The sequence below is a fragment of the Danio rerio genome, chromosome 1 (assembly GCF_049306965.1).
Source record: "Danio rerio strain Tuebingen ecotype United States chromosome 1, GRCz12tu, whole genome shotgun sequence".
Classification (NCBI taxonomy): Eukaryota; Metazoa; Chordata; class Actinopteri; order Cypriniformes; family Danionidae; genus Danio; species Danio rerio.
In genome coordinates, this window is record NC_133176.1 from 26,108,447 (window position 1) to 26,131,662 (window position 23,216).

Sequence of the window (23,216 nt, forward strand, 5' to 3'; positions counted from 1 at the left end):
TAGTGTTTTGAAAAATGTTTGTTGTAAACATGCAATTTGAGTGTAAAGCAGGAATTGTGCTTGTAGTTTAGCAGAATTGGTTCAGGGGGTGGTTCATCAGTTACATGTTGTAGAAATTGTGTCTGAAGTACAAGTAATTGTTTGTAAACAATTGAAAAAAACTGTAATTTAAAATCCTTTAAAAGCATATGGTATTTTGTTTTTAAAATGATACACACCTGCATTAAATTATACACCGTATTAAATAAATACACCGGGTCACTAGACCTGGGATGGCAAATGCTTTTTCTCTGGGTGGAAATTGCCATCCCGATTGATTCACTCATGCTTCTTGCGCACCAATTGAGCATGTTAGATTCTTCAGGAAAGGTAAATAACAGATACTATGTTTTAGGAATGTATATGTTTTGCCTTGTAGTGTAAGAGTAGAGTTTAATCTGCTCTATTTCACTGAGTTTTGTATATATTTGAATTAGAGAGATAATCCTTTCAATAAGAATGTTTAGAAATCACAAAAGATGTTTCTGACTTTCCTCCCCATTCATTTCAATCTAGATCCTCAAAGTTCACAAGCTGAAGATGCTTCTGAGGCCGACCGAATCAAGAGGAACTCCGCTATTCAACCCAAAACTGTGGTTCCCCTAAGCAAAACAGAGGTATACGCCACAGTTCTGTTCGCCGAATTCTTAAAAGAACTGGCAGCCATTGCACAAGAACACTCCATCCTCTCTCATCTTCCCACAGAGCAGTAGCCTTCAATTGTGCTTTTAAATTTATTGTTTTATGTTACCAGGAAACCTCAGAACTTTTGACATTTTGAATGAATTTTAGTTTTTATTGCAAGAACTATAGCCTCTAAATTAATTTGGGAATGTCTTGTTGTAAATAATTTTGAGGGAGTATCCTTTCGGCATTTGTTTGTCTGCTGTGTGAACAGTCTTTAAATTTCCATCATTTTGGTTATTACTAATACCCATTGCAGCACAAATGATCACTCATATAATCATATATTTATACTGGTGTTTTCTTTTTAAAATAGCCATTTTTATTGAAAAAAAAATTATGTGCAATTTTATTGCTTTTCAGAAAAACAGTCTCCATCTCCACTATATAGACTAAAATGCATGTTATCATTCCCAATCACTGCATGCCTCAGTCTGTTTACTATTTGTATACTGTTTGTATGGTCATATGATCAGGGCTTGACGAATGAACAGTATGTGAAAGTCCAGAAGACCAGTCAGAGAGCGATTGTATTCCAAGCTATGCCTCTTTTCAAGGGCACTATCATATATCCGGTGCAATGAATCACAAGACGTGTTTTCAGACCAGCGCAACCCTAATTTTCATGTTTTGCACCACATTGTTTAAATAGCAAAATCATTTTTGCCACATTGTGGACACATTGGGTGTGCTGCTCTGTAAAGCAGGCATGTTGAGGTGCATTGTTAGCGCGTTGCTATTTTGAGGAACTGAAATGGACTGTGCTGGACTTTAGACAAGATTTTACCTGGTCAATAGCAAAAAGCGCGTTAGTTATGCGCCTATGTAGGTTCAAAGGTTTAATATACAGGATGTACAGCAATACACAAATAGCTTTACATATGAAAAATGAATTAAATATTACAAACATTATTTTTTACATACTGTAAATATAAAACCACTGCCTCCATTTGCATAATGTTGTTATTATTATTAGCAGTATTATTTATTATATGCATACAGTTGAAGTAAGAATTATTAGCCCCCATTTGATTTAAATATTTCCCAAATGATGTATAACAGGGCAATGGAATTTTTTACAGTATGTTTGATAATATTTTTCTTCTAGAGAAAGTCATTTTTTTGCTTTATTTTGGCTAGAAACAAAAGCTGTTATTAATTTTTTAAACACCATTTTAAATTATTAGTCTCTTTAACCTATAATTCAGTCAATAATTCTGACTTCAACTGTATTTATATTTGCTTTAATAAAAATCAGTTTAGTTTTGTCCACCTGTCTGGTTTTGGTGACATCTGCATCACCATATGGGGCATAAACATAGGATATAAAACTCAGTTTTTTGAGCACAATTCATTGTTGTTGTTCGTTTATTTGTTTGTTGGAAACTAGAACTGAATTTAAAAATAGTTTTGAAACAAATCTTTGCGCTTGACAAACACAATTAAATATGTAGGCTAATGGATGTCTTCAGCTGAGTGCGTACAACACCGTTTCCTTATTCACCAAAGTAAAAAAAGTAGAGAGTCAAAAAGTAAAGAGTAAGAGAAAGTAAAGTTATTTTCGCACATGGTTTGTTTAACTGTTTTCTTGCCTGTAAAGTGTTTGAACCCACATAGGCGCATACCAAACGCTCTCTGCCCTTGACAAAGTGACACAAATGGATTTGCTATTTAAACAATGTGGCGCAAAATGTGAAAATTAGGGTTACACTGGTCTAAAAATAGCAACAAATCATGCTAAACACATTTGTGTCTTATTACACTGGGTGTATGGTAGGCCCCTTAGATTTTGTGCCTACATCTTTAAATATAGAGCCCCAAATCTTTGCGTTTCAATCCATCTACACTGAAAACAAACACTAGCATTACCAAACAAAAACAGCATCTTCAGCATCTTTGACAAACAAAAATGGTGTGTTGGAAAGTGTTGGAGTCGTGTGCACGGCTGGTTGAACGTTAACAAAAATAATAGATTTTAAAACAAAACCACACTCGTGTAAACAGCTAAATCTCAATACCGAGCAATCACTGCTGCAGCACAAATCATCACTCAAACATCAGGAGTTGTTTACACAAGTACGGTTTTCTTTTAAATAGTTTTTTTTTGTATGAAAATGCTCTTCACAAATTACAATTTCTTTTTAAACACTATACAGCCTAAAACGCATACAGTAAAATCTGACCATTCATGCTCACTGGACATGTGTGTATTTTTGTATTTGTGTTTCGTATTTGTACTTGAACTACTAGTTACATATAGAGTATGGTTATGTTACGTATTTCATATTCAAACTGCCAGTTGCTCATGGTCATAAGCTCATTTCAGCATAGATGGACTGAAACAGATTACCAGCTTTCACAAACTAAAACAGGGTCTTTGGCATCTTCACCCACCAATTTTAAATATGATAGACTATCATTTTAGACCATAACAAAACGTAAGCATTTTAAAACGAAAAACGCACTAGTGCAAAGAGCACCTCAGTATCACCTGCCGTTAAACAGAGCCATTTCAAGGTGACTTGTGGACTCAAGTGCTGGACAACAGGTAACTGAAACTAAAGGTAACTAACGAAGCATTAGATTATGGAGATTACATGGGATTGTTTACCCAAAAATGAAAATTCTGTCATCGTTTACTCATTCTCCACTTGTTTTATTTCTTTTGTTAAACTTAAAAGAAAAATATACTAAAGCATGTTGGAAAAAACAGTCACCGACTTTTATACTTATATTTATACATGGCAATGGCTGTGTTGTTTCCCCAACATTCTTCAGACTATCAACAAAAGAGATTTTACTCAGAAGTAAGAAACTGAGTTTTCTTTTGCTGCTTGTTCAAACTAATAACATTGAAATAACATCTTTCTTAAGGTTTTTTTTGACAACTTAAGGGTTTTATGTTTAGTTTGCTAATCAAACCTTTTCAGTTAACCTAATCAATTTGAGGTGAGACAACATGAAGGATTTATGTGGAACGCAGCCTTTTTGTACAGTGTAGAACCTGAAATGGTGATGAAGTTTTCATTTTTGGCTGATCTTTCCCTTTAATAAAACCAATGATGATGATTGTTTGTAGAATGTACAGTGACCTTGTCTTTTTGCTGGATTTTAATCCCTTACTCTAAACAGTGCCTGTTCCTACCGTCCTTAATTTTCAACATTGCCTTAAGAGTTTTATATACAGTAAAGATACTCTGTCAACCTGTACAACAGTCATTTTATACAGTACATTTGACCAACCTGTGGGACTTCTGGGCTGCTTTCCATTTTTATGTCCTTTCCTCCATCTAGTTGACTTGTATGTTGTTCCTTACATTAATTATAATGGAAGTGAATAGAATGCCCTACACCATTCAGCTTTTGGAAACTACTATGCACTGCAAATGCAAACTGCTGTTGTAATGTAACAGTCTTATTGCTTTATAGGCCATGTATGTGTCTGTACTGTACATTTTAAGTAAATTTGCTCTCTGTCAAAATCTAGGGTTCGTCTATTAGTCCAAAGTCCACTTGAAAACTTAAGTGTGTCTAAAAGTGGAGTGGAACGCAGCCCGGGAGTTTCTCTACAATTCTGACACTTTCTGGTTCTTTGTAAGGCATCACTGATGTTGTCATAGTACTTTTCACAATTTCTATGCAGCACAGAAGTAACTTTCTTTTGTGGGGTAAGATTTACACGAACATTCAAAAGTTTGTGGTCATTGTCAAACTGTTATTTTAAATTGTTTTTGAAAAGGGTAATTCTCCCAAAATTGAACAATTCCGCACATACAGGTGATTCTAAACTTTCTTCTGTTGAAATCAAAACAAGTTATTCTGAAAACCGTTGGGAAAAAGTAGCTATTAACATACTATGGAAGTCAATGATGGTTTTTAGTCTCACAACATTCTTCATTTTATTTTCCTTTGTGTTTAACAGAAGAAAGAAACTCAAACAGGTTTAGAACAATCTGAAGATGTGTAAACAATGGCAGAATGTTTACTTTGGGGTGAACTATCTATTTAATGAATAGTTTATATTCCAGAAAATTGATGGAATGTTAAAAAAAAAGGTCTTTGTTCCAGAATTATAGCATCTGCTGGGGAGGATTTCATCCACTCTGGGGTAGGGAATTTACGATTCACCTTGAGCCGGTTGAAAATCGTTTAAAATATATGATGATTAAAAACAGTAGAAATGTTGAATCAATTGTGATATCTTTTTTTGAGCAGAGGGGGTGATGTTTACAAATGCAAACTCGCTTTACCCGCACATCAGCATAGAGCAAGAGGTGGGACGGCAAAGTAAAATCACAGCAGCGAAGTGCACCAGACAAACTGTGTGCAGATCCCTCAAAAGACGTTTACTTGCATTAACAACACAAGGAATATGATGCATATAAACTGTCAGCACAGCGGAAAAACAGTCTATATGGAAAAAACAAACCCCTGCTGAAAATTGCAGCCTCGGCTGGTTAGCTGGTCGACCAGCCTGGTTTCCGAGGGGTTTTGGCCACTTCCAGGCTGGTTTTCAGCCTGGTTTTAGCTGGTCAGGCTGGAAAGTGACCAGCTAAAACCACCTAAAACCAGCGTGACTATCCTGGTTTAAGCTGGTCAAGCTGGTTTTAGCTGGTCATCTCCCTGCATGATCAGCTAAAACCAGTCTGGAAATGGCTGGAAACCAGCCTGGAAGTGGCCAAAACCCCTCTAAAACCAGCCTGGTTAACCAGCTAAAACCAGCCAACCATCCTAGGCTGGTTTAAGCTGGATTTTTCAGCAGGGACAAAAAAAAAAAAAAAAAATATTGATTAGCCAAACCATGCGGACCGGATAGTTTGCAGTTTTGCAATGAACATCACACTGTGCATCAGTGTTAGTTTGAACATGTTTTTCAGACTGAAAGAGAAAGTTGCTCTGTTACAGAATTTTCAAAATAGTTTAAGAAAAAGAAAAGGCTCTTTACCTTAAATTTATTTCAAATAATTTTGTTTAAAAACCGTGACTAAATCATTTCATGGGATTAGTATTGTGAATTATATTGAATATTGAATCGTTACATCCCTACTCTAGGGTGATTTTGAGTCTTAATTTGGCCACAACTTTCTCTGTTTCAGCAAATGGAATGATTTTTGGTGACAGATCTTATTTTGGCATATATATATACAGCTGAAGTCAGAGTTATAAGCCCATATTGAATGTTTTTTTTTTCTTTTTTAAATATTTCCCAAATGATGTTTAACAGAGCAAGGAAATTTTATTTTTTAACACCATTTTAAGGTCAAAATTAATAAATCAGGGGGGCTAATAATTCTGACTTCACTTGTATATTTGAAAAATGCTTTGAAAATGTAAAAAATTAACAATACACTCTGGGCAAATTTACTACCCTTTTGTTTTGTTCGTCACTGTTTTAGCCCTATTGACTTCTATTTTTAATTTTGCATTTTTTTTTATTGCAAAGTCATGACACCATATTATCTGTATTCTTGATTGTTGCTGGTTTTCTCTGTTGGGAAGAGGTACAGGTTTTTTTTTTTTATTCTTACTGTTGATCTTCAGTTGCAGTGCAAAAAAAAAAAAAAAGCTGTTTCTGCCTTCTATTTGGTGTGTGTGTGTGTGTGTGTGTGTGTGTGTGTGTGTGTGTGAGAGAGAGAGACCTTAGTGCTCTTGATATGTCTGAGAAAATTAAAATAAGCACCTCAGCTCTCTAAACATAATAAGTGTATTTTTGCACAAACACATTATAATCTGCTGTTTTTCTTTTTAGAACTCCATATTAAAGCCAGAAATATTTTTTGCACCGACCTATCTAAAGGGTTAATGGTGCCAACTGATGATCAACAGTCAAAAAAAAAAAAAACACACATTTTCCCAACAGAGAAAATCCACCAACAGTAAAGAATGCATGATTTTATGGTTTCATCGCTTTGCAATCAAAAATGTCATTATAATGAAGTCAATGTGGCAAAAACAGCTACAAACATATTGAAAGTGTAGTAAATTTGAACAGTACACAAGGGGTAAATAGAGAAATGTATTTTAAACTGTAACACTATTTTTGACTGTATTGTTGATTGAATAATGGTGAGCACAAGATATTTTCAAAATAATTATAAACCACAAACTTTTGAATGTTAGTGTGTTAAAATACTTTTTTTCCTTTTAAAAACTATTTTAAGGTTTAGCTTTGTATTTTCAGAATGAATTACTTATGCATGAATAATATGCAGTTTCAGTGCATCAAAACACCAAATGCATGAGAATGTGTCCTTAGTATCAGAGATATGTTGCCTTGATTTCACTGTAGTTTACTGTCTCCAGATGTAATGTTATACTATATATCAAAAGATCAAGAGATCACCTGATACCTTTGTTTTTAGTTTAAACTGATGTTACATGGTGCACGTAAGCATTGGTTGTTTTCACCAGCAATAATTTAAATGAAGACACTTGATTCATTTCCTTAAATGTACTCAGGAGGCTTTGAATAATTCAAAGTCTTTTTTTGGAGGCTGAATGTCTTTCCTGAAACCCCTGCCTGATTATGTCAATCAAAACTTTATTACCAAACATCCCGAGGCCCCAGATGTACCTTGTTAATCCAAAGATCTTCATTATGCAGTTTTATGAATTGTAGGTTTTACTGAGGGGGACAAGGGCTACTGTAGATTAGAAATGTTAGATTCAATTGGCTCTGAGGGTTGGAGCAATGCTTTTATTACACATCTTTGTACAGTTCTGTATGTTCTTGGTTGTAAAAAGAATTGTCAATCTGTAGAAACTTCACCAGCTCATCAGTTTATATTTAGACAGGAAGCTGTTAAGCATTTTCTGTTTACTAAATGGAATTTTGTCTCACAAATATATTGAGGTATAGTATGATATCTTAAATAAAGAACTTGAACCTGGCATACAGTATGACTGAGTGAAGATTAATCTGTGCTGGAATGGAGGTGAGCATCATTTTTTCTACTGCTTTTTTTACTTGGTGTTTTTTATGTATCTATAATTAATCACAGAAGAGACGCTCAAACCCTCTTTTATTAGGATGCTGAAAACTTTAGAATGCAAACGGGACAGCAGTTGAACATGACAACTTTCTTAAACTTTATAAATCCAAAATGTTGTTTCAAGCAACCCAAAGATGGAATTATCTGTCACACTTTACAATAAGGTTCATTAGTTAATGTTACTTAATGCATTTACTAACATGAACAAACAATGAACGATACATTTACTACAGTATTTGTTTTAATGTTAGTTAACGTTAGTTAATGAAAATACAGTTGTTCATTGTTAATTCATGTTAACTCATGGTGCATTAACTAATGTTACCAATCATGAGTTTGGATGTTTATAATGCATTAGTAAATGTTCAATTATGATTAATAAATGCTGTTCAAGGGTTGTTTATGATTAGTTTATGTTATTAAATGCATTAACTAATGAACCTTATTGTAAAGTGTTACAGAATTGTCAGCAGAAGAGCAAAAGGTTGTTTAAAGTCATTTGTTTTAGCAAATGTACATTCTTTACCATTATTTACAAAAGACACTCATTCAGTCAAAGTTCAGGTTTAGTGTATACCAAAATATTTTCTCTTTTTAGTAATAAAATTTTAATAATTTTCATATATACATTTTTACATAGTTTCTAAGCATACAATTTAATTTACAGTAGGTACAGCTTTTAGCTTTTGATTATGCTGTTTCTTTTTTATATTAATGGAAACATGAAAAAAAAATATATAATACATTTTTAAATACAAAACAATTTCAAAGTGGGGACACTTTTTTTAATTTGATTTGTACACTAAAAAGTATCTATGGACAGTTCAGTTCTTTCAATCTAATTATTTTCATATGATCATATTTTCTTTATTATTATTTTTGTTCTGCAAAGTATCTGATGAAACTTGAAATTTCCAAATAAAAATGTTTACAGAGTAAAATGACATTTGCCCAACAACTAAAAAGGCCTTTATATTCATTTGCAGTCCACACAATATCAATGTTTTCAGAAAGTACTATTTTGTGGAATTTTCAATCAAACCAAACACAAATATTTGGTATTTACAAGGAAAATCAAGGATTTACTTGTATAATGTTATCAGACTTTAATAGAATCAAAACAAAATACACTTTACTCAAACACATAAAAACATGTCAAACTATTGGATTTAACTGTCCTAATGACCACTGTTCTCTATAACAACCCCCCCCCCCCCTTTTTTTTTTAAGTCCTCATATTGTGATATCTTAGTATTTTTATTATATTTTAGCTGAAAGAGTGATATCACCACTGGTATCTTTTATGGCGTTTGTAAAACTCAGGCTCCAGCAGAGGGCGCCAGTTACTCATATTTCATGACCTTCATGGGCACCATCAGACAAATATTTAAAACCCAAATATATATATATTTTGTGCAGTTTCACTTCAATGCTTTGGTTTTGACTGAAAAGTCTCTGTAATATATTACATTTATTTTAATCCTCCTGTCAGGGCTCTCATGCAAGCTGACCTGAACTGCGCTGATACGGCTAATGGTGATTAAACACTCCAAAGTTTCAAGCAACCTTGATCCGACCTGCTAAAAGTGAGGAATAATCCCACAAAATCCATTTCTGATGGAAAATCCATAAAGAGCTGCAAACAACTGAACACAGCACAAAAAGATTCTGTGCACACCCGCAATTTCCTCACGAGGGCTGACTATTAAGAAATCGATGATCATTGAGTGATAAATGTCTCTCGGCTCGGAATAAACGAGCTGTGAAGAATTAAGTCCTGAAATCTTTAAAAATAAAACAAAACACAGCCATGCTGCATGAAACATTTGTTTATTAGTATGCTATCTGAACAGGCGGTGTAGCTCTGCAATAGACATCTTTTAAAATGATGCTACAGAGACAAATTGCTGCATTAAGGTTCTTGTCCAGAGAACAGGTGTAAAGGAATAGTTCATCCAAATGTTTAAAATGTACTCCATTTTTATACACCCTCAAATGGTTCCAAACCTTTAAGAGTTCCTTTTTTTCAGATGAACACAAAAGAAGAGATTTTGAAGAATGTTGGCAACTATTAACTTGATAGTAGTACTATAATAATACCATGGAAGTCAATGGTTACCCATCTGCAGCATTTTTCAAAATAACTTGTTTTGTGTTCAATAGAAGAAAGAAAATTAAACAGGTTTGTAACAAGTGAAGGGTGAGTGAAGGAATTTTCAGTTTTGGCCAAACTATCCCATTTATTAAAGAGAGGTACTGTAAGTACTTCAAAAGATCATTTCCTCCAGAATGGCTTTGACTTGGAGCGGATTGGTTTTGCCTTTGGTTTCCTTCTGAATTTCCCCCATCAGTTTGTTCAGAACTTTCTTATTACCTCCTCTGATAATCTGAACCTGCAATAACAACATTCATTTGCAAAATTTGTGCAACAGTTCTAAAAGTCGGCTGGGATCGCTACATGGAAAACTGTGTATTTGTATATTGTTAATGTGAAATATTGAGCAATAACATAATTGTCTCACTAGCTCAATATATATATATATATATATATATATATATATATATATATATATATATATATATATATATATATATATATATATATATATATATATATAAACTTTTTATTTCTGAATCTGCAACAAACTTCTTTTGCAAAAATGAGTGCACAGTTGACCAGTTTACATGCTGTTAATTAGTAAATAAAGAAAAAAATAAAAAAAATAAATACATAAATAAGAAAATAAAGATAAATGCGTACAGTTCAAGTCAGAATTATTAGCCCACGTTCATTTTTTTCCCAATTTCTGTTTATTGGAGAGGATTTTTTCAACACATTTCTAAACATAATAGTTTTATTACCTCATCTCTAATAACTGATGGATTTTATCTTTGCCATGATGACAGTAAATAATATTTGACTAGATATTTTTTCAAGACTCTTCTGTACAGCTTAAAGAGACATTTAAAAGACTTAATTAGGTTAACTAGGCAGGTTAAAGTAATTAGGCAAAATATTGTATAACGATGGTTTTTTGTTCTGTAGACTATCAAAAAATATATAGCTTTTATTCTAGTCAAAATAAAACAAATAAGACTTTCTCCTGAAGAATAAATATTATCTGAGAATATTATCTTGCTCTGTTAAACATCATTTGGGAAATATTTAAAAAAGAAAAAAAATTAAAGGGGGTGGGGGCTAATAATTCTGACTTCAACTGTATGTAAATAAATAGTTTTCTATTTAATGGTAAAGTAATTAAATATATTTGTACAGGTTATTTTTGTTTGTTTATTTATTTGTATAAATTTATAAGTACAATAAAGACAAAGTAGATTTTTCTGATACAACCTAATTTTTCTATTTTGACACATTTAGTGGTTCTTAAACTAAATCTTAATAGACAGTTAATCTGTAAAATAATCTGTACATTTTATTTTATGCTCACGTTGTATAATACATTTATTTTAGCTTCAAGTTATAGTAAATATTTAGTAGTGATTATCTAAACCTGCAACAAAAGTCATTTAAAAAAGCTGGCATTGGCAAACAGTAAAAAAATAATTTAATAATTACTGAAAAACATATTTGCAATATATCTGTAGTGGCTCATTTTAGTTCATACGAATCGGAAACTGCAACAACAATTTCTTCAAGCCAAATAAAACATTTAAAATAAAGAAAATAAAAGATGTGTTGATATTTATACACTATTAATCAAAAGTTTGGGGCCAGTTTTTTATTCATTCATTCATTCATTCATTTTCTTGTCGGCTTAGTCATTTTATTAATCTGGGGTCACCACAGCGGAATGAACCGCCAACTTATCCAGCAAGTTTTTTACGCAGCGGATGCCCTTCCAGCCGCAACCCATCTCTGGGAAACATGCACACACACATTCACACACACACAGTCATACACTATGGACAATTTAGCCTACCCAATTCACCTGTACCGCATGTAACCTTCTTGCTGTGAGGAGACAGCACTACCTACAGCGCCACTGCCTCGCGGCAGTTTTTTATTATTATTTAATAATTTAAATATAAATACTCTGTTCATCAAGATAGTATTTAAAAATGGTTAAAAAAATAGTTTAATTGTTAAATACTTATTTATTAACTATTTATTTCTTACTTATTGTATGTAGTTTCAAATGAAATTATTATTCCAGTCATTATTGCTTTTAAAATCACTGGGATAAATTATTAAATTAAATGAAAAATTAAACTCATTTTAAACAGTTTTTATAGTGCAATAACATTTCCTAATTTTACAATTTGTTCTCTATTTTTTTTTATAAATAAATGCAGCCTTTGCTAGCAGGAAAAGCTTTTTTTAAAACATTTAAAAATCCTACTGACCCCAAACTTTTATATAATAAAGTATATTAATAATAATATAAAATAATAATAATAACAATGATAATAATAATATATTTGTGCTGCCATTAAAAAAGATAAAGACAAAGATTAATGTGTTAATGTACCTCCTCAGAGTGACTGTCCACAATCCTCTGGCAGATCTGTCGCAGCTCTTCTTTGTCATTTATCATCCACAAATCCTGCTCCTTGACTATCTGTTCCACTGTCTTCTCAGGGGTCTTCCACATCTCCTGGAAAACCTGTGCTCGCCACAAACACACACAAAACAGCCCGAAAGTCACCAAAAAGTACCTTTAACATCTGACAATCGGGTATTTTGTACATTTCTATTTTATTTTTGTCTTACTTTCTTGGCAGTTGAAGATGAGATGTGACCCGATCCTACAAGATTGATCATCTCAGCGAGAGCACATGGAGAGACGGGACTGAGAACGGGTTGGAAAGAATAGATTACAATCAAAGACATAAGAAGTAATATTCTGGAGAACAAGAATTAGAAACATTAAAACTTAGGAGAACTAATTACTAGATAGGCTAATCAAGGCTTGTCTCTGTGTGTTTACAAATTTTGGGCGCACTCAGATTTGAGTGAAGTCAAGAAAACAAGAGGTGATCATTGAGGCCGTTTCTGATCAGTGAGCTGGACAAGTCCAGAAAAACACACACACATACATCCCCAGGCGATGAGTCTACACAACCTCCATTATTTATTATTTACTGACTGGAAACAATGTTGCTGAGAAGGAATAAAGCAAACAGACTGGAAATAAGCCCTTGGCACACACATGCACATTGCACACACACACACACACACACATACACACACACTTCCTCTCTTCCTTTTTCTTGGAATTATTCTAATTTGTTTTTCCAATGCTCGGGATGTATTGCAGCTATTGAATGCAGGCTTACCTCTGAGAGACTTTCAGATTCTGGAGATTGAGATTTCCCATCAGCTCATTCATCACCCAGCCAATCACCTTCCTTGGTTCAGTTTTAGTCATCTTAACAACGCTCTCAAAGTAATCCACAAGGCCATCCTCATTCTGAAACAGTTATCATGAGTTATCATTTCAAGTCTTTTCAATTAGTACTAATATTTCTGATGAAAAAATGTAAATGCATGAGTGATTAACAACCAGGGCCAGGCAGATTCTGATGGCTTTTCTTTTGCTACCTCTTTGGATTGATTTTAAAAGTAAGACTTGAGAACTTTACAGATAAAATAAAAAAAATAATAAAAAAAAACTTTTTAACTTTTATTTATAGTTACAGTGCAAATCCAATAGAACTTGTTTGGTGAAAAGAAATGGTAAAATTGGTTGTTCTCATTTAGTTTATCCATTACAGGATTATTTAATTAAAAAAATATATATATATTATGTTGTATTGTGCATAAACCATGAAAACCTTTGCCTTTTATTGCATTATATTAAAGAAATAAAACATAAAAGCAGAACAAATATATATTTACACAGATTTACATAAGTAAATTAATAGATTGTATGATGGGCTATAATGTTGTGGATTTCTATGGGTGCAGATTTGATATGGGCATATTAATAACACATGATATTGTGAATGCATGCCGTATGTGAGTGGCCCGGGAGTGGTCTCAAATCCTGTCTTTTTATTGTAGACACTTAAAAACAATCATTAATTGCTGCAGGAATAAAAGAAGGATCTTGTTTGAGGCTGTGGATTCGTTTGTGGTTTGTTTGTGTGTTCATGTGGTGCAGAGAAGCACTGTGTTTTTGAAGTGAAGGAAAATTCAGGATAGTTTCCTATAGTTTATTTTGTTACTTTTTTTTCCCTCTGATATATTTATATTACTTTGGGGACACCAACAAACATTCATGTTAACACTGTGTTTTGGAATTATCTAGAAGTATGTCTATGGCATTTTCAAGTTTCTCATATATACATGCTCAACAAGAACGCATAATTATGCCCAATCCCAATTCTATTTTTGTGCCCTTTCTCTTGGCCCTTGAAACAGAGTGTGAAGGGGAAGGGTTTTAAAACTTACCCCTAAGAAATGGGACACCTCTACAGCACCTCCACACGTCATCATATGTCATCCGAATCTCTTGCTTCATATGAGATCAGACGATTGCGACTACTATAGTTATTCCAGTAGCGCTATTTGTAGGTATTTATTTTCAGGAGATCACTGAAGGCCTTGATATCATGTTATCATAACAATATAATGTGGCAATAAGCTTGTAACTGTACTGTGCATTTACACCATGGCCATATTCATCTATTCATCTACGAAAAGAACATTAACGTTATACCAGACACTGTTAAAAGCAGCCACTGGTCTTTTCTGACAGGGTGTCTGAGTGTCAGATGTTGTGGGACTGCTGTACAGGAGTTATTACTATGGATTATAGATAGCGAAATTTAGTATTAAAATATGCTTGTTCGTTGTAAAAATTTTTAATAATGACAAAAAAAAATACTAATTTGTGCATCTCCTGACTTCCGTGTGAAGCCATGCTACTGTTGAAGATGGTGTACTCAGGGAAATTCTCTTACCCCTTGGTTTCGAGCGTAGTGAAAAATCTCTGTTTCATAGGCTATCTAGCCCTTCCCCTAAGACCTATGCCTTCAAGCTAAAGAGAATTGGGACATTAAGGCAATGGCTAAGGGGTAGAATTGGGATTGGCTCTTAGTGCTAAGCCAGACAGTAAGGTAGCCCAGGTACACATAAACTAGTTCATTTAAGTCAAGCCGGTTGGCAAAATAGCCAAGGCACACATAGTTTAGTATACTAGTGTTAATCTATTTGGTAAGCTAAACAAGGCACACATAGACAGTAAAACACACGGCATGATAAATAGGGCATGTTTCTCAAACATTCCAACCAGCTAATCATATTTAAGGGATACAGTTCACAATTTAGCTATATCATTGATTTTATCGTTGATTTTGGAAATTATTTAGAGTTATGGTTAGTTTTGGGGTATAGTTTAAGGATTACAATTTTAAACAGGAATGATGCTTCAGGATCAACATTGATGTTAAACCAGAAATGCATCCCACTCTTCAAAATCACAAACTCTAAAGTAAAAAAACAATTAAAAACAATTATAAAAAGGACCAATGTGCCTGATAGTAAATTTGTTTTATAAAACAAGCATGTTAACAGTCTCACCACAAGTGTGAAGCTGTGCTCTCTCAGGATGCCGTAAGTCTCCACAAGCCTTGTCCTGGTCACAGATGGCAGCTCTGGCAACTGGGAGCTCAGCCTGTCAATCAGCACGAGCTGGGTGGAGTCAGCACCAGCGGGCACCGAGGCTTCACTCTCATACACAAACAGTGGTGGCAAGTTGGGCTCTGGCATGAACCTGAGAGTAAATGGAGATGACAGAATGTACATGCAGTCATGTGGGGAAACATGAGAGTGTTTTCTTCTTATCAGGTGCAGAGATAAGCCAGCGTTTGCTGTGTTCAGACAGTGTGTCATCTCATGGCCTGATCCTCAGACCTCCTGTCTCTCTGTCAGAGCCTTCTCGTAGACTTCTTCAACCTGAACCAACCAGTCACATATACCCAGCCTCTGTTAAACTGATTGTGCCTGGGGTCCTCTGCTGTGGTGGTACATCAGAGGCCTGTGCGGCTGAGCTCTCTTAAAAATATGTTAAAAATTAATATATATATATATATATATATATATATATATATATATATATATATATATATATATATATATATATATATATAAAAATAAAATACAGGTTTGTTAGAAAAATAAAAATATAAAAAAAAATAATAATAGTACTTTTTTTTTCTCAAATAAATGTGTATCATTCAGCATGTTTATTTTGCCCATAGTCTGTAGATGGCACTACATGATTTTGTTATTACATTCTTACTCTTCCTCCTACTTTATATAGATCTACAGCCGCGTTATCAGAGCACAGGCAGTATGTCTTCTGTCCTTCATGTTGCCACTTACTCGATCTACTCTTCCTGTTCTCCTCCTGTTTTATCTCCTGATCACATTCTCTTCTTCCACAGCACCTGTATTACTGCTGACATCCTTTCAACAGTTTTCATTTTACCCGGCTCCATTACTTTTTCCAGTGTTTTACTGTTTTTCTTTTCCTTTACTACATGGATTTCACTCACCTGAAGGGTTCAGTTTAGAGTTTTGCTCACCTGTAGTCCTGCAGGCCTTCCTTATCCCTCATCGGAATTGTGATACTGGTGAGTAAAAAGACGAGATGGTAAATACAGTAATTTTCAGTTTAAAATAAATGTTTAAAAAGCAGTATAATCAAATCTAATCTAATAATATAATATGATATAATATGATATAATACAATATAATATAATATAATATAATATAATATAATATAATATAATATAATATAATATAATATAATATAATATAATATTAGAGACCATTAAAATACATCCATTTTGAAAATATCAACATTAGCCAACATTAGTGTGATGGTCATTTTACTTTATGTCATAATTACTGTAATTACTAGATAACAACCTGGACATTGTACTTACAGCATTTAATGTCCTCAAATTTGATATGACACCCTTACAGTATATAGCAACATCGTTAACAACAAAATGAATTTGTGCAACTTGACTAATTTGACAAAACTGACAAAAATTCAATACAGCATGCTGCAATATGCTAATAAAGCTATATACTGTATATTTAGCTATAATATTAAATCAAATTATGATTCAAATTTGTAAATATTTGTTTACACTAAAATGTGCTGCAGAAGTCCAATAGTACATTACATTTACTGAATGTTTACCTTGGCTCTAGGGGTCAAACAACAAAAAATAAGGTCAAGAAGGTTATTATGGAGTCAGATCGGAGTTTCGTTAGTCATGTTAAAGCAGTAACTAATCAGCATACCATTATCGCAAAAATATTGCAAAAATTAAATGCTTTGTTTCCAGTGAGAAACGTGTTCATGCTTTTATTACAAGAAGGGTGGATTACTGTATTGGGCTCCTCACTGGCTTTTCCAAAAAGTCATATAAATCTATAAATCTGTCTATAAATAGCTAAATGGCCTAGTGACCTCAATACATTACAGATATGCTCACTGAATACAAACCTAACAGATCACTCAGATCTTTAAGATCAAACAAACTACAAATTCCATGAGTTCATTCAAAGCAGGGTGAATCGGCCTTCAGCTACTATTCCCCCGCTGGTAGAATCAGCTTCCAGAAATGATCAGATGTGCTCCAACATTTAGCACATTAAAATCAAGATTTAAAACACATCTGTTTAGCTGTGCCTTTCCTGAATGAGCAATGTGCTACGTCTGACAGATCCCATTATTATGTCTTTCTTTTCTATTTCATTTTTTTAAAACCTATTTTAAAACATTTTAATCTGCTTAAATCACTTTTATTCTTTGTTATTTTCTTCTACTTGTCTTTTTTAGTCCTTTTTATGTAAAGCACTTTGAATTACCATTGTGTATGGAATGTGTTATATAAATAAACTTGCCTTAAAACACATTTGTGAAAACACATATTCACAAATTATGTGATGGTGTGATTGCTTTTATGAACTGTGAACTCATTATTACAATGATTTAGAAAAATCACGGACACCACTTTTCTTTGTTAATTGCAAAGTTGACAAACTAAATACATTAAACTACATACAAAGCTAAAAAAAAAAACATTTAAGAAGGCATTTTCAGTTCAGCAATACATAGAGGAAACTTTAATTTTTTTTGCAAATCTAAAACTATTTGTTAGATGTTGGTAATAAAACCAGGACAGTCAGATACACCGTTGTTTTTGTATCACGCCTGAAGGAGTTTATTCAGCAATATTGTCCAGCTCTACTATACACTACCTGAGAAAAGACTTGTTGCCGATCCATGTTTGAGGAACAACAAATAATAACTGAACTTCTAGTTGATAATTTGGTATTAGAAATGGCTTATATGAAAGGTAGATGATCAAATTTATTGAAAGCAAAGAAGGTCAAGGCACTCGAGGATTGGCCAGCCCAGTCACCAGACATGGTCAATAATGTTCATGTCTGGTGACTGGGTTGGCCAATCCTGGAGCATCTTGACCTTCTTTGCTTTCATTAAATTTGATGTGGAAGCTGAAGTATGAGAAGGAGCGCTATCCTGCTGAAGAATTTGCCCTCTCCTGTGGTTTGTAATATAATGGGCAGCACAAATGTCATGATACCTCATTCTGTTGATGCTGCCATCCACTGCAAATCTCTCACATGCCCCCATACTGAATGTAAGCCCAAACCATGATTTTTTCTTCACCCAACTTGATCGATTTCTATGAGAATCTTGGGTACATGCGAGGTCAATAGGTCTTCTGCAGTGTTTGATGATTTACTGGAAAAATCCACCTTCTGCCACTTTTTCAAATGATGAAGTCAAGTTATTATTTTTGCTCTTACAACTGGGATCGACGACAAGACTTTTGTCAGGCAGTGTACAATAACCTGCTATTTACATGGCTGCTAAAAACCAAACAAATAGATACCAAATCTTGTTAGAAGATAGTAAAGTCAGGTACAATTTCACAACCACTGTCTGACAACAGCTGCTGCAATTAACCAATTAGATTAAAGTATTCCAGAAGTTTGTGTACTAAGCACTGATAGATTGTTGGTTTATGCTAGCATATCATATCCAAAAGCAGGGGGACGCAGCTGTGAGAAGGGACTTTTATTTCATGGGCAGATGCTCGCAATAATAACTGCTCTGTCATCTGTAGAGAGCATGAGATGGTGTGTGTGTGTGTCTGGTGCTGCCATGTGTACAAGTCGACACATGACACAACTACTGAGGTCAAATGACCACATTCATCTTCTGTCACAGATGGACAGGAAAAAGAGCAAGGGAAAAGTCTGTGCCCATGAATAAATGAATTCCTGAATCACTATTCACCAGTGCTGCAAGAATATACAGCACCACAAACAAAAGAAAATGGTGAGAACTGAACATGAGATAAAAATAGATAGTGTATCACAAAATAATGCCAATACATCACCGTCTACTGTGTTGTTTGCACTGGCTGCACACAACAAAACAGCAGGACATGTTTATCTTCCCCCCCCCATATATTTTAGAAGGCAATTTATTCATGTGATGGCCATGTTGCATTTTGCAGCAGATATTACTCCAGCCTCAGGGTGACATGATTCCTCAGAAACGTAATGTATTGTTGTTTGCATCTGTGTATACAAACACATTTCTTTGGTTTGTTTAAATCATTTAAAAGAATAAAATGTATTTAAAATAGAATTATATGTAGCTATGCACGCATGATTACTTTAACTTTGGATCAATTTAATAAATCCTATCTAAATAAATGTATTTGCCATGAAGAAATAGGGGCTTCTGCTGTAAGTGTCAGGGAAAGTCTGTCCAGAAAACACACACGCAGTGAAATTGTGCACAGTGTCTGCGTTTTTAAGTAGTTGGCGCTTGGAGTGTTGTAAATACCTGCGCTCGCCTCCCTCACGACAGAGCGTATATGAGGTAAATGACGTCACTACATAATAACCGGTTGTGATTATTACTGAACCGATACCGAATTGTCAGCGTCTGCATCGTGGTGCACCGAAGAAACAATTAATTTTGACACCCCTAATAAATAGCACTATGTATGTATTGCCTCATCTTATTGAATCGCTGAATACCTCCTCAAGTGAGTAGCTTTGGACAAAAGCATCTGCTAAATGACTAAATGTAAATGTACCTTTATTATCAGACTGTTCATGATATGCATCACAATCCCCAGGAATCTAATCCTGGCAGGTTGCTGGTAAACACGCAGTTCGCCAAAGGACTACAAATCTGCCGGTAAATGGACTACAAGTTCCAGTCATGCACCATGCACATGCACCTGTTCCTCATTCAGTAGAACACTCACGGCTTTGAAGCTGCGGTCACACTGTACTTTTCTCCCCATAGTCTTCCATTCATATGCACGCGAATGCGTTAGACCATAAACGCAAGCACATGCGACAAGTTTCGCAGTTCGCTGCATTGCAGAGTTCAAGCTTTGTTGAACTCTGACCAGCGAAATCGCATCACTTGACTGCGTGAGAACAATTGAGGATCAAAACATGAACTCTCTAAACAAAAATGTAAAATATTGTCCATTAATTCGCTTTTTTAAATATCTAAGTATCTTGTTTAATCCCGCCCCTTTTCACAGCGCCGTACAACAGAATTTCACAACCTCAAACTCTAGTGTGACTGCAGCTTGAGCTGCTCACAAACTGATTACAAGGACTATTTATACAGCGCACACACACACTTATCAGGGCTGAGTCTTGTTTATCTGTTTGGGGACTTTACAATATGTTTCTTATGCCTTGTTGTGTTTGATCCTCGCTTTGTTTTAGTGTTTATTCCTGTCTGCTGCCTGCCTTCTTACCACTTGCCTGTTATTTGACAACAACTCTGGATTCTCTGTATGTACCTCACTGCCCCTGTGTGAACCATTGCTTGCCTGACCAATCCTGTTAATGAAACCTGCATTTGGATCCGCAATTCCATTGTCAGCGTCCCAATCAAATTACAACATGACAGTAATTTAAATTTTAAAAAATTTAAAAACTAAATTATGAATGTTTTTTTTTGTTATCAATTGTAAATGATTGTAATAAAATTTTAGATAGGTGGTTTGAACAATATTAGCATAAAATGACAGCTTTTCCTTTGAAAATCTGTGCAGAGACACTGACTAAACCTGAAGCTCAGTATGTGTGTTCAGCTGTGAGACATTAAACATGTAATCTGACATGAATATTTTTAAGTGGCTGTGGGTTTAAAATGTAATAAGAAACCAATATAAAATCAGAGACTCAAACCCTCTAAGCCGCAGATCCTCTAATTGCATTGCTCTGTTCCAGTTGATATCACATGAGAATGCAGTGCTTGTAGAAATCTGCCTGTTCTGGGCCTCCTTACCCAGATTTGCTGTCAAATGCCCGGGTCTCATTAAGAACCGTCCCACCGCTCTGTAGAACCTCCATCTGTCTCTGGATCTCATAGTCTGTGGAACATGTACCAAGAGAGGACCAATCAAACTCCTAACCACAACCTTCTGCCAACAAAAACCCTAAAGTGCTTTTGAAATGGCTGTGGATCAGCATTTTTCTGCATTACTGTTTAAATGAGCTTTTGAGGGAAATTATGATATTCATGTATAGAATACTATTCCTATTGTTTTAGTTTTTCCATCAATGAATATTAACAAACAAGATCACCAACTGAATTATTGAGAAAAGAAGCATGCAGATACGTTCATTGCTGTGACAGCTACACTGGTTTGTATGGAACAAAATGATTAATTTAAAAATACCACAGAAATGGTTATATGTAAGCATAGCTGAATAACTAAGAGTCCAGTACATGGAAATGACATACCATGAGCCTCAAACACTATTGTTTCCTCATTCTCATGCAAGTAATGTGAGTGCAATATCTCAGTGGACAAGACACAGACTAACATTACTCACAGGATCATTAATATGCAGCTTTTGATTGCTCACAAAATTTTCAAGAGATATTACAACAATTATATGTATTAAATTGTTTGTTTGCTTAGGTTCAACTTTTGAGTGAAGCAGTGGCGCAGTAGGTAGTGCTGTCGCCTCACAGCAAGAAGGTCGCTGGTTCGAGCCTCAGCTCAGTTGGCGTTTCTGTGTGGAGTTTGCATGTTTTCCCTCCGGGTGCTCCGATTTCCCCCACAGTCCAAAGACATGTGGTACAGGTGAATTGGGTAGGCTAAATTGTCCGTTGTGTGTGTGTGTGTGTGTGTGTGTGTGTGTGTGTGTGTGTGCGTGTGTGTGTGTGTGTGAATGTTGATGTTGATGTTTCCCAGAGATGGGTTGCAGCTGGAAGGGCATCCGCGGCATAAAAAAACTTGCTGGATAAGTTGGTGGTTCATTTCGCTGTGGCAACCCCGGATTAATAAAGGGACTAAGCCGACAAGAAAACGAATGAATGAATAAGGTTCTACTTTTAACACAGGGGTTCTATGTTCCATGTCTAGGGGTTCTATGTTCTATATCCAGCATTAGCTCTGGGGAAATTCAATGCAACAGCATCTGTTTTATCTGTTTACATTTGGTTTTGCATATATTTTGCCTATACTTCATCAACAAAACATAACTCAGGAGCAGTTAGGAACAGATAGCTCACTAAATCCTAATCTGAGCCTCTTCCCCACTTCAGCTGAAATGAATGTCAATCAACAAGGCATCTACCTATGCATTCATTAATTTTCTTTTCGGCTTAGTTCCTTTATCAATCAGTGGGAACCACCAACTTATCCCACATGTTTTATGCAGCGGATGACCTTCCAGCTGCAACCCATCACTGGGAAACACCCATACACTTTTATTCACACTCATATCCTATAGACTATTTAGCTTACCCAATTCACCTATACTGCATGCCTTTGGACTAGTGGGGGAAACCAGAGCATCCTGTGCCACCATGCCGCCCGACATCTACTCAATTTGTTTACTTTTTTTTACAACTAAAGTATGATAAATTTGCATATATGTATTTCAGAGTACATCACATATTAGAGATGAGTCGCAGGAGTCAGGGCCATAAAGAAGAGGGCGTGGGAGTGGGAGCATGACAGAATAGCTCATTCAGATTCATGACACTTCCAAATAAGGTAAAAACACAGCTTTCACAATTACTAGGGTTCTAAATGGGATTGTAAAAGCATTTCAGGCACTTTCCTAAGGCACATTCTTTGTAGCTATGCATTGAACAATTTAAACAATGTATCAATGCATTAAAGATAAACTCAAATCACACAGTAAAAATGCATGTTCATTTCCACTAACTGTATTCTTTTGCGTATTTTGTGATTCACTATTGTTTTCTCTTTATTTACGGATGAGAAATGCATTATGGGACCTTGATCTGTGCACTGTCAACCTTTGCTGTTGAAAATTCAACTCTAAAGTGTAACAGTGAATTTTGTTGACATTTTAGTAGTTTGAAATAATATATTGTACAATAAGTGATATATAGAGAAATACGTCAGTAAAAGAACAGGAAATACTGCCAGTTTATTACAGTTTACATTAATAATAATAAT

At 34.7% G+C, this 23,216-nt stretch overlaps 2 protein-coding genes across 7 annotated transcripts in view; one reads left to right on the forward strand and one right to left on the reverse strand.

The window, feature by feature from the left end:
- Positions 1-2,109, forward strand: part of fhip1aa (FHF complex subunit HOOK interacting protein 1Aa) — a 43,548-nt gene extending 41,439 nt beyond the window's left edge. For all 6 annotated transcript variants that reach the window (XM_073951450.1, XM_073951439.1, XM_021473904.3 and 3 more), the window contains one exon: positions 556-2,109. In XM_073951450.1, coding sequence (XP_073807551.1) covers positions 556-752 — 197 coding nt within the window. In that variant the 3' untranslated portion in view covers positions 753-2,109. The remainder of the gene's footprint in view (positions 1-555) is intronic.
- A 7,419-nt stretch (positions 2,110-9,528) lies between these two features.
- gatb (glutamyl-tRNA(Gln) amidotransferase, subunit B) overlaps positions 9,529-23,216 on the reverse strand; it is a 34,481-nt gene continuing 20,793 nt past the window's right edge. Inside the window, 7 exon segments of the mRNA NM_001013446.3 lie at positions 9,529-10,108; positions 12,206-12,340; positions 12,448-12,526; positions 13,014-13,147; positions 15,262-15,454; positions 16,269-16,313; positions 21,062-21,146. Coding sequence (NP_001013464.2) covers positions 9,983-10,108; positions 12,206-12,340; positions 12,448-12,526; positions 13,014-13,147; positions 15,262-15,454; positions 16,269-16,313; positions 21,062-21,146 — 797 coding nt within the window. The 3' untranslated portion in view covers positions 9,529-9,982.